This window comes from Rhinoderma darwinii, chromosome 3 (assembly GCF_050947455.1).
Source record: "Rhinoderma darwinii isolate aRhiDar2 chromosome 3, aRhiDar2.hap1, whole genome shotgun sequence".
Classification (NCBI taxonomy): domain Eukaryota; kingdom Metazoa; phylum Chordata; class Amphibia; order Anura; family Rhinodermatidae; genus Rhinoderma; species Rhinoderma darwinii.
This window is the reverse complement of record NC_134689.1, coordinates 258,230,421-258,243,196: the sequence shown is the minus strand read 5'-3', so window position 1 is coordinate 258,243,196 and position 12,776 is coordinate 258,230,421. Positions and strand designations below refer to the sequence as shown.

The following is a 12,776-nucleotide window of genomic DNA, read 5'->3' as shown; positions in this document are numbered from 1 at the left end:
GCATGTGTGAATCTAGCCTAATAAACTTAATAAAAACAATCTTTAGTTGTCTACAAATGAAAGTTTGGATCCATATCACTCCTCTGTCTATGTAGCTGCATAACTCCGATCACCAGCACTAAGTGGCTGAATTTATTTTGTCTCCACAGCTAAAAAAGACATGCAAAGTTCCAGACTTTCCACCCAAACGGGTTCGAAACTGGATGTCTAAGGTCCAAGAGCAAAGGCGGCAAGGACTAGAGGCATACATCCAAGTAAGAAAATATTATTGTGCAATACACACTTTATTCTGTTCTGCATTTTTGTCAGTGCAAATGACTGTGTTTAGGGTCTGCTGAACCTGTGGTTAAAGGGAACTACTATATTTGTCTGAATAACTTTACAAGCATCCGTTTTTGCTGAACTTGAAATCATGAGAATCCATTCTACTTATTAAATTGTTCATCCGAATTGTGTAATGAGAGAACATGTTTCTCTGTTTGAGACAGAATTAGCAGCTCCCGATGTTACTGGGGGAGGGGCAATAAAATCTGGTCTGAGGTAAAAATCTTAACGTTTCTGATCTCTGATGCCCATTAGGGAACTGTGTGGCAGCCCCAAAAGGCAATTATTGTTGGCAGATCCTACAAAAGTCAAGGGGATCTGTTAGCACAAATATATTTGTGGGCAGATTTAAATACCAGAAGTATTGTAAATTAATTTTACACACAATGGGGGAGATATATAAAAAATGGTGCAAAGGAAAATTTGGAGTAGTTGCTAATGTCAACGCATTAGGTTGCTTGGTTGCCATAGGCAAGAACTTCACTTTTCCTTTGCACTAATTTAGATATATTGTATTTTCTCTAATATGTGTGTGGAGGTGTAGGAAATGGTGACTGAATACTTAGGGAGTGGAATGACAATACCTTTCATAAATGTTGAGGTATGAAAAGCACTAGGCCAATCCATGTATTGAGCGCTGTGTATTACACTGAGGTGGCCGGACACTGAATATAGAAAGCTCAGGAAAGAAGCAACATTTTATTGTGCAGCACAATGCTGTGGAGAAAAGGTCTGGGAAAGTTTAGTACCAAATTTACTGGAAGTGATTCATGAAGTTCTGCCTTAGCAGATGAGAAAGAAACTAGTACATGAAGGGAACTGACATTTTTGGAATTCACAAACAATAAGCGACAGGTGCGAAATAAAAGAAATCCTCTAAAACAAAGATTTTGGTGTTTTAAATGTTTTATTTTTTACGGCGTTCACCGTGCGCGTTAAATAATGCTATATTTTAATCGTTTAGATTTTTAGCGATACCAATTTGTTCCTTTTTTTTAATTTTTTACATTGCTTTAGAGGAAATATGGGCAAAGGTATTTTTAACTTTTCTTTTTTTTTCAGTACTAAAAACTTTATTTTACACATTTCATTAGTCCCACTAGGGGACTTGAACCAGTGATCGTTAGATCGCTGGTACAGTACACTGCAATACTAACGTATTGCAGTATTTTGGCATTTTTACAGTGAAGGCAGTCCTGGGGGCCTTCATTAGGCCCCTAGGCTGCCATGACAACCATCATCACCCTCTGATCTCATTGCGGGAGGGGCGACTAGCTGTCGGAGGGGGCCGCCCCCCTCTTTTCAATGCCTCAGATGCTGCGGTAGCGATTGACCGCAGCATTTAAACAGCCACGAACCACGCGATCACTGTTCCTGGCAGTTAGTCCCAGGTCCGACACTCGCTCCATACATTTCCCTCCCCCCGCACTACGACGTACCAGACACGTCGTTTTGTGGGAAGGGGTGAAACGGGTTGTCTCACAATAATGACCCCTTCTTTGTATTGAAGTTAGCCTGGTGATCAGCCTATCACTGTAGTTGCGGCTTCTTAGGGTATGTTCACACGGCTTATTTACAGACGTAATTCGGGCGTTTTCCGCCTCGATTTACGTCCGAAAATGCGGCTCGATAGCGTCGGCAAACATCTGCCCATTCATTTGAATGGGTCTTACGATGTTCTGTTCCGACGGTCATTTTTTTTACGCCCCGCTGTTAAAAGGCGGGGCGTAAATAGACGCCCGCGTCAAAGAAGTGCCTGTCACTTCTTCAGATGTAAATGGAGCCGTTTTCCATTGACTCCATGGAGAACCAGCTCCATTTACGTCCGTAATTGACGCAGCGAAAAAGCGCCTCAACATGCCATTACGGCTGAAATTACGGAGCTGTTTTCTCCTGAAAACAGCCCCGTAATTTCAGCCGTAACGGACGCTGGCGTGTGAACATACGCTTATACCTCGGGAGATCAGTGGTTATCATTGGAGGAAGTTTTGGCCAACCATACATTTCCCTGGCATTGGTTGCTGCAGGGGAAATGTACTATATGATGGCGTTTCAAATGAATGGCTGATACTTCTGCACCCCCTATAGATACACCCTTGCCTATGCTTTGAGCAATGTGTTTTTACACAGCTTTTATGCTGTGTGTCATCGGGGGTAATAACTGATCACATTCTCCACTACACTTCAAAGATCTGTTTTAAGCATTATTTTGGATTCAGAGATGTTATGTATGAAAACTGATGGGTGCAGAGTTGCCAACTTGTCTGACAATAATGAGGGCATAGGAATAGCCCTTAGATTTCTTCCAGATGCTGACAATGGTCATTGCCTATAAAAGGTTGAAAGGCTTGACTGTAGTCACTGACATGAATGTATAAACGGAAAAAGTTTTAGGCCACTTTCACATGGAAGTATTTTGGTCAGTATTTTGCGTCAGTATTTGTAAACCAAAACCAGGAGTGGAACCTACACAGAAAAAAGTATAATGGAAAGATTTGAACCTCTTTTGCGTTTTGGACCCACTTCTGGTTTTGGCTTCCTAATACTGACACGCTCGTATAAAATTTGCCTAAGGGTATATTCACACGCACTGTTTTCAGACGTAAGTCGGGCGTTTTGCTCCGTAATTTCAGACGTATTTTGTTAAGCCGTGTGAACATACCCTTATAGGCAATAGCATCGCTGCATGATGTTATATCATCTTCGATCCTAAACCCTATTTGCTCCAAGTTACAAGGAGCATGTAAAATGAAGACTATATATTGGTACTTATAGTCACTGTAAGATTAATATTAGAAGCGGAAGTTAAACTGTAGGACGCATCTCGTAAAGGACATATATGCCCTCAAAACGTATAATGACGAAGCATGTATTTTATGAAATTCTCACCTTTCAGCATATTTTTGTGACATTTGTAAAGCTAGGAGCTGATGTTCACATATTTATTCTGTTTAGGGGGTTTTGTGGTTCAACAAAGAAGTTCCCAAGGAGTTGTTAGATTTCCTAAAAGTGAAACATTTTCCACAAAGCAAAAAGAACTGCAGCTTGGAGTGAGTATATGCCATTGCAATATTAGGCTGTTCTAACTAGCCATTATGGTTCTACCTCACTTTAGATCAAGATCTATACCTAATTGACACTTATATGTTATGTATGTCAGTATATGTCTTTACAAGTTAGGGTATGTGCACACACAAACTCAAAAACAGCTGAAAATACGGAGCTGTTTTCAAGGGGAAACAGCTCCTGATTTTCAGACGCTTTTTAAGCCACTCGCGATTTTCGCAGTGTTTTTCACGGCCGTTTTTGGAGCTGTTTTTCTATAGAGTCTGTGAAAATCGGCTCCAAATACTGCTGAAGAAGTGACATGCACTTCTTTTTCGCGGCTGTTTTTTTTACGCGGCCGTTTTTTTTACGCGGCCGTTTTGAAAAACGTAGTTTTTCCCATTGAAATCAATGGGCAGATGTTTGGATGCGTTCTGCTTCAGATTTTTCAGCCGTTTTTCGGGACGTTTACGGCCCGAAAAACAGCTGAAAACACTCCGTGTGAACATACCCTAAGGCTGGGTTCACATGACCATGTTACGTCCGTAATGTACGGACGTATTTCGGCCGGAAGACCCGGACGAACACAGTGCAGGGAGCCGGGCTCCTAGCATCATAGTTATGTACGATGCTAGGAGTCCCTGCCTCGCTGCAGGACAACTGTCCCATACTGTAATCATGATTACAGTACGGGACAGTAGTTCCACGCAGAGGCAGGGACTCCTAGCATCGTACATCACTATGATGCTAGGAGCCCGGCTCCCTGCACTGTGTTCGGTCCGGGTCTTCCGGCCGAAATACGTTCCGTACATTACAGACGTAACATGGTCGTGTGAACCCAGCCTAAATGTGTGATGTTCAACTTTTTAACAGCTTAATAAAATTTACGTTTTATATTTACTCCTTCTGTACCTTTATAATATAATCTCACTTTAGATCAACCAGCACCAAAATTGAGAAGTTGCTCTTAGTAAGATAGACTACTGAAGTATTAGGACTAGATTCTGACTGGTTTCCTTTATGGTCTGATCCTGCAGTCATGTGTTACTCCCTTCCATCTGCCTTTCTTTTATTGTCTGTAGGTTAGCAAGAAGAAGGTGCAAATGGACGAGAGTAACACTTGATCGATAAAAAGATCATATTGGTGGACTCTGATCTTGGACCACTACCGTTTTCTAGAACCAAAAAGTGTCTACAGAAAACTTGAACCTCTTTGGCACTTCTTAGAGATTTCTATTACTGGAAATCTGACAGTGTATGTGCAGACGCTGAACAGGTCCATAAAGCCCTATAGTCCCGACCGTTGCCAAGAGTGTCTTTTTGGCATCCTCCAAGCAGGTATATGTTGCTATACCTTTTTTTAAACTTTATAGGAAAGTATAGTTGTACTTTCCTACACAGTGGGCCACTGCAAAAAAACCATATACCGAACGTTTTTGTTTTATTATTATGGGCCTTTACATGTAGCACAAAATGTTATGTGAACACAGCCTAAGGGGAAACATTTATTTGGCGATTGCCGGTCATCACTTGGATGCATTTTAAAGGCAAGTGTTTGCCTATGCACATCCTATCTTTGAAAGTGGAAAAGTAGATTTTTCCGAGGATCTATAGTCTTCACATGACTGCAACTAGTGGTCTAATGGCCAGATGCCAGCAGGAATGAATCTAGTGTTACCAGCTAGAATTTGATGTACAAACAAATTAATATTGTCACTACCTAGTTCAGATACTGGGATTTCTGCAGCGTGCCGCATGGGTTTGGTGGCTGTGGAAAAATCTGTTAAAAAGCACTATATTATAAATAGCTTATAAAGAGAAATTGCCTAAAGATCTTTAATAGATTTTCCAGTTAGGACTAGCAATTGTGTATGTAATCCAGAACCGTAAGACAAGTACATTTAGTAAGTCTGTTACAACTTTTCTTTCCTGCAGATTCTTAGCAGATATCACTCCAGGAGAAAACAGGTAAAGTTTCTCTTGTCTTATGCACCAAATGGTTGACCAGTTTTTAAAGTTGTGATTCTTTCCATTGTGACATCAGTAACTGGTATTTGTTATCTTAAAACCCTTTAATACCCGTAGAGCAGAGGTTTCTCAGCTAATAGAAAGTGATGACCATTTACACACTTTAAACGTCTTAATAAGTATTATCTGTATCTACAAGATCTAAATATATTTATTGCATGTATTAGGCTCTGTTCACCATGGCGTCACGTAATGGGTATTTTGTTTTTACAGGATCCAGATATGATCACAGATATGATTGGGGTAGAATAGAGCGTAGACTGTTATTCTGCTGCCTGTCAGGGACAGCGGAGACACAACAGAACCATGATACCAGTGTAAACAGAGCCTTAAAAAAAAAAAGCACTCACGTTATTTCCTTTTTCTGCCTCCACCCCCGTTTGCAAATGTAGTGTAATGTAGACATGTGTATTGACTTAGGCCCCCTTTACATCGTGTTTGGGCCTTCCATTGGAGGTATACGTCGGAAGTACTCCCAACGTATACATCCGACAAAAGTCCAAAACATATCCCACTGTATGGCATACAGTGGTATACGTCGCCAGGGGACTGACCCTGGGGAAACTCCTGGGAAGCCCCTGACATCACTCTCCATATATAGACAGTGATGTCAAGTGCTATATGAGGCCGGAGACCCCAGCCAGAGTGCCCAGGGATTCCGTCCCTGGGGAAGTTCTTGAGGTCCTTGTCCATATATGGACAGTGATGTCGGGAGCTTCCCCAGGGCCAAAGTCCGCGGAAGAGCACTTACGATGCTCTGGACAGGGACTTTGGCAAGGTGGAAGCTCCCAACATCACTGATCTTATATGGACAGTGATGTCAGGAGCTTCCCAACCTATATGTTTAATGTATACCTATGGCGGATGCCGACAGTGGCATCCGTTACCCATAGACTCTCGTGTTAAAAAGAAAGTATACCACGCGGTGTACAGTTTTTTGCGGGCTCCCTCAGGATGAAATACCTTTGTCTATTACGCTATTCCATCCCTATAAAAAGGTATACTGACGTATTACAGCCCAATGGAGACCAACAGGACACACTCTTGGTCTCATTCAGGCTAATGGAGCCCTATAAACATGTTTATCGTGTACGTCGGAAGATTTCTCAACATACATGATAAATGTAGAGAAGAAACGCGATATGAAGGGGGACTTTTCCTGGTGCTGTAGTTTATGGGACGCCGCTCCATTTCAGGCCACCGCTGGATCTTGTGATGTTCAGTCTGCTGTAGGGATGGGAAGTCAGGCTCTCAATGCAAGTCTATGAGAGCCTCAATGTGACTCATAGACTTGCATTGAGAGACTGACCTCTGGGTTCTACAGTAGATGGTGTAGGATTTAGGTTATTAGAGCACAGAACATGTGGCACCACGGCAACCTGAAATGGAGCGGTGGCCTGTGAAATACAGCAACAGGTAAGTCAATACACATCACTACATAACACTACATTTGCAAATGGGTGCATAGGATGGGGTGACCACTGTATTTGTTTGCACTAGCTTTCAAAAATCTCTGCCATTTGTAATGCTGCAGATGGTCACCTGCCCTCTTGTGGCAGTCCAGTCACGCAGAATACAACAAAATTCATCATATATTCTGGTTTTGTTTTTTCCTTCCTTAGTAAATGACATAGGTATATGTATTTTTGTAGTATGTTATAGTCATTTTACAGCTATATAGGGATATTAATTCATATATCATATTCTTAGTTAAAGAGTAAGCAATCACATATTTCTTCACATTGTAATAATTGATTTTGAGCATTAATGATTATTACTTTACTGCAATGCAATGTACTAAGGTGATATATTCATCTGGTAAACCATTACGCCATCTAGTGGTCATACGTGTAATTTCAACCTACAAATTTGAACATGAGACAAAGGGTCATTAACTGGTGTTTCTAAATATAAATGTGTTGAATTAAATTGCGACAAATTTCTTAAAAGGTGCACACCACTTAAAGAATTTGGCGCATTTTTAACTGTTCTAAAGTAAGAGCATTAAATCTGCACCTGCTATGTAACTATTGACTATTTCAATACATTCATTAAAAGACGTTGGGAGATGCACAAAGCCCTTAAAGAAAATGTCATCAGAAAATGATCTATTGTTTGAATCAAGATTTGAATCTATATATCCAGCCTTAACTTGGCATTTGGCAAGGTAATGACATATATTTACTATGACTTCTCCTGCAGTTCACAGCTGGCACACAAGGCGGTAGTAGGATTTTACAAAGACTTGTACATTTTCCCGCCAGATACAGGTGAGACATCTACCAGTGGCATTCTCTTCAAAATAATAATTGTCATGATAGACCTTTACCTTTCTGTTTACCCGACTTTCGCATCCTGTCACATGGACAACAAATCCTAATTTTGTTGCCTGTGTTTGAGGTACTTTGAGACACCTCTTCTCAGAGTTGTGAATAAGGGTATGTTCACGCGGCTTATTTTCGGGCCGTAAACGGCCAAAAAACGGCTGAAAAATCAGAAGTAGAATGCCTCCAAACATCTGCCCATTGATTTCAATGGGAAAAACGGCGTTCTGTTCCGACGGGCCGTGTTTTTACGCGGCCGTTTTGAAAAACGGCTGCGTAAAAAAACAGCCGCGAAAAGAAGTGCAGGTCACTTCTTGGGACGTTTTTGGAGCCGTTTTTCATAGACTCAAACAGCTCAAAAAACGCTGCGAAAAACGCGAGTGGCTTAAAAAACTTCTGAAAATCAGGAGCTGTTTTCTCTTCAATACAGCTCCGTATCTTCAGACGTTTTTGGTTAAGCTTGTGAACATACCCTAACTGGTGTGGTTTGGGGCAATATACAGTATGTTCTCAATTATTATCTTTGTTAATCTGTGGTTTACCTATTAGCGCCACTTACTTAAAGACGAGTGATAACAAAATAACCTGTAGCAGGGGCAGACACTGACAGCAAGGGGTTCCTGTGCATTTTAATGGCAACAAAGCTAGACAAAGATACATATAAACATGCGCCAATCACATGGCTGCCTAACCCATAAGTACAGTACACAGGATCTCTGGCATGGAACTTATTCCATTTCACACTCCATATATTACACAGAATTCATATACTTTCGGCCAGCGCTGCAAAAGTGTCAATTAGCGGCTGAAGGACGGGGGCAGCACGAATATGTGAATATACTTGGACTCATGCTTGCTGCGTGCTACAAGTATAACTACTAAATGTGTAGAAAATACGGCACATTACGGGTATGTTCACACGGCCTATTTTCAGACGTAATTCAGGCGTTTTAAGCCTCGAATTACGTCTGAAAAAACGCCCCTAATACACCTACAAACATCTGCCCATTGCTTTCGATAGGAATTCCGGTGTTCTGTTCCCACGGGCCTTTATTTTAAGCGTCGCTGTCAAAATACGGCGCGTAAAATGATTGCTCGTCAAAAGAAGTGCAGGACACTTCTTGGGACGTTTTTGGAGGCGTTTTTCATTGACTCCATTGTAAAACAGCTCCAAAAAGCAGCCATAAAAAACGCAGCGAAAAACGTGAGTTGTTAAAAAAAAATCTAAAAATCAGGAGCTGTTTTCGCCTGCTATGTTGTATCTGGCTGTTTATGAAACATGTGGGGAGAATGTCGTTTTTTTTCCCTAATTATTTATTTAAAAAATAAATAAAAAAACTGATGTGGGGTTCCCCCCAATTATAACCATCTCGATACAACACAACACAGCATCAGCCTAGCATTACCAGGGTGGGAAGGGCCACTGTTTTTGGCCTTTCCCAGCCTCATAATACCAGCCTGCAGCCGCCCCAGTGCCCGACCATCTTTACAGATGGTCAGCTACTGGATCGTACCCGGCTCTTTCCAGTACCCCTGGTGGCGGTGGGTACCAGGGTAATAATGAGGGTTCGTGTTAGGATCTGCACCAGCTAACACTAAACCCCGCCAGGGTAATGGGCGCTGTCAATGGTAGTAATAAAAGTAAAAAGAATATACAAAGACATAGATAAAATATTAGAAATAAAAACCCTCCACACAATCCTCATTAACCATTTTATTAAAAATAAAAAAAGCCGTCATCAAAGAAGTCCTCGAATCCGATGTAGTCTAACGACCCAACCTGTAAAAAAAAACAAAAAAAAAACATTTGTAACACACGTGTGATACTGTCTGTTAGACCATGTATTGAAGCCTACCACAAGGTAGGCTTAGATACAGGGCCCCAGCAGACAGTAATCTTATACTATATAAAATTACGGTCTGCTGGGGCCCTGTATCTAAGCCTACTATGTGGTAAGCTTAGACACAGGGCATTAGATACATCAAGATACAAGCTTAGATACATCAGACATGGGCCATGTATCTAAGAATACCATGTGGTAGGCTTAGATACAGGGTTTATGTGTGACATGGTCTGTTAGACCCTGTATCTAAGCCTACCTCTTCGGCTCTGGCTGCAGGGGATGTCCCGACACAATCTAGCGTCGTGACGCAAGAAGACACCAGGACTTCTGCTGCGCTCAGGAAGGAAGATGGGTAAGTATGTGTCGTTAGTATAGTAACAGTATTTTATTACATGGGCCCCAGTTACTATAGTAACTTTTGTAGATGCGGTGCGGGCGGCCGCGGCCCGGTCGCAATCGTGACCCCTAAGGCCCAGTGCTAGCGACGCCCCTGCTGCCAACTGCTGCAAAGTAGAATCATTGGGGCCCATACAGTTTCACTTAAGTCAAAGGAACAAGCCCATAACGTTATGGGGCCTGTTCCTTTAACCTAAGTAAAACTATATGGGCACCAAGGAACAGTTGGGGTCCCCTTGATTTTTTTTCCTGGCTCCTCCTCACAGTGAAGCAATGTGCATCTGCATCCATGTGAGGTGGTGGAGTTTTCTTTATGGTTGTGGTAATCTAGGCAGCAGAGCGCAGCAGTGAGGACAGCCTGCAGAGCAGAAGAGTCTCATGTAGGAAGACTACCTGTCTGCCCAAGACCCTCTGCTTGCCCCATTAATCTACCCTCCCCCTTGCCGTCCCCCCCCCACAGAACCTCTGCCACCATCTGTGCCCCCCACCAAAGCCAAACCCGTTTCTGTGTCCCCAGAGACCCCCCTGTCACTTTCTGTTCCCCACAGAACCCCTACCACTTTCTGTGCCCCTCCCCTAAAAGAGCCCCTGCCACCTTTATTTCATGTCCCTTTCTCCCTCACAGAGCCCAAGGTACCTTTTGACCCAGAGCCCCTACCATTAGCTTCTGTCCCCCTCTTACAGTGCCCGGTCGTCTTCTTCTTCTGTCTACCCTGTCCATGCTCCCTCATAGATCCCCTGACACCTTTTGACCCCTTGCCCCACACAAAGCCCCTGCTTCTGTCCCCTCCCCCTAACAGAGCCGGTCTCCTTCTTCTATCTTCCCTTTCCCACCCCCTCACAGAGCCACTGGCACCCTCTGACCTCCCACCACCTAAATAAAAGCCCCCTGCACCGGCTTCTGTCCCCTCCCATAACAGTGGCATGTCTCCTGCTTCCGTGTCCCTGCTCCCATCACAGAACACCCTCCACCTGCTTCTGTCCCACTTTTATAGTGCCCCGTTTACCCTGTCCCTGCTCCTATCCTCCCGCAGTCCCAGTCCCGATCACTGCTTCCTCACAGGGCCCCTGACACCTTCTAACCTCCTTCCACCTGCTTCGGTCCCCCCTCCGCCAACAGTGGTCTGGTCTTGCCTGTCGCCTCTCCCTTACAGAGCCACGGCACCTTCTGACCCCTCCCCACCTGCTTCTGTCCCCCTTCCCTTACAGAGCCAGTATCCTTTTCCCCACCCGTACAAAGCCCATGCTACTTTGTATTTGGCCCTGCCCATAGGGGGGGGGGGGGCACTGGGGCCCAGACATTCCTGATGGCAACTCTGAGTCCCAGCACTCCTTTCCACTTCTCTTGCTTTACACTTCCGTACAGAACACTCATTCTCAAGGCCCCTTGAGGGTATGTTCACACACAAACTCAAAAACACCTGAAAATACGGAGATGTTTTCAGAGAAAAGAGCCTCTGATTTTCAGGTGTTTTTGAAGCTGAAAATGAAGCTTCTTTTGAGGCATTTTTTTAATGCGTTCTTCAGTGTAAAATCAGCTCCAAAAAACGCCTCAAGTGACATGTACTTCTTTTTTTACGCTCCATTTTTTAAAACAGCGGCGTAAAAACACGCCCCGTATGAACTAAATGCTGTTTTTTCCAATTGATTTCAATGGGCAGATGTTTGTAGGCGTTCAGCTTCCGTTTTTTTTCAGGCGTTTTTCGAGCCGTAAATGCCCCAAAATACACCTGAAAGTAATGCGTGTGAACATACCCTTACCGTTTCTACAACTGTTTTCTGGCATAGAATCGTTGCAAACAACCAAAAAAAAATTACTTTTAGGCGTTTTCACGGATTTTTAAAAAAGCGGCCATTAGCAGACCCTCTGGCTCTCTGTGCAACTGAACTGGCTGTACAGGCATCCTCGACCTGTAGGCAGCCAGATTAGGAGAGCAAGGTGGTTGTGGTTGGCACTACTCCACTCCATGGCAATGAACTCTGGAATGTATAAACTGCTGGGCACTGTGGTACTTCTGCTGCATGTAGAAGTGGTGCTCTGCGTGCAAAGTATCATCCATTAGAATGTTAAAATAGAAATAACGCCCGGCACTTATGTGCATGTGAGTGCCATGTAGGGCTGGGTGATTATGACCTAAATCAAAATCATAATTAATTGGACATGTAACCTCGATTACGATTAATAAACAATTTAGGCTGCACCCATTTTTGCATGCCACGCCCTATTTGCACGCTACGCCATTGAATATTTATCCAGAGCCTGCCATATACTTCTGTATATAATATACCCCACTATAGTTGCCCTCCACAGTATAATGCCCCTCAACTGCCCTCCACACAGTATAATGCCCCCATAACTGACTTCCACACAGTATAGTGCCCCTATAGCTGCACCACACACAGTATAAAGTCCCCCCCCCCATAGCTGCCCCCATGCTGTATAATGCCCCCATAGCTGCCCTCAATAGTGCCTAATAAAAATAATTGACATACTCTCCTAACCCATTCCAACGACTAGTGGAGGAGATCCCTTGGCTCCTCCTGTCTGTGCAGCTCGGCGCAGACAGGTGTGATAACGTCACTGCCTCACGTCCGGCGATACATCGTGAACGATAGAGCAGACCTTACTGTCCCGTTATACCATTGGATTCAACTGTATCTGCGTCCTGAAGATTCAGATACAGTTTAAACAGTGAAAAAATTATTTATAAAACCAAAATTTGCAAGATGACGTAGATTAATTGCGCTGAATTTCGATTTCGATTAATTGCCCAGCCCAAGTGCCATGCATTATTTAGATTTTCACTTTAGCCAG

General features: G+C 43.2%; 1 protein-coding gene across 3 annotated transcripts in view; it reads left to right on the top strand.

Moving 5' to 3' along the window:
* Positions 1-12,776, top strand: part of SNX22 (sorting nexin 22) — a 41,846-nt gene that overhangs the window by 22,864 nt on the left and 6,206 nt on the right. For all 3 annotated transcript variants that reach the window (XM_075857842.1, XM_075857843.1, XM_075857841.1), the window contains 4 exons: positions 150-254; positions 3,280-3,374; positions 5,305-5,337; positions 7,600-7,667. In XM_075857842.1, the coding sequence (XP_075713957.1) occupies positions 150-254; positions 3,280-3,374; positions 5,305-5,337; positions 7,600-7,667 (301 nt within the window). The remainder of the gene's footprint in view (positions 1-149; positions 255-3,279; positions 3,375-5,304; positions 5,338-7,599; positions 7,668-12,776) is intronic.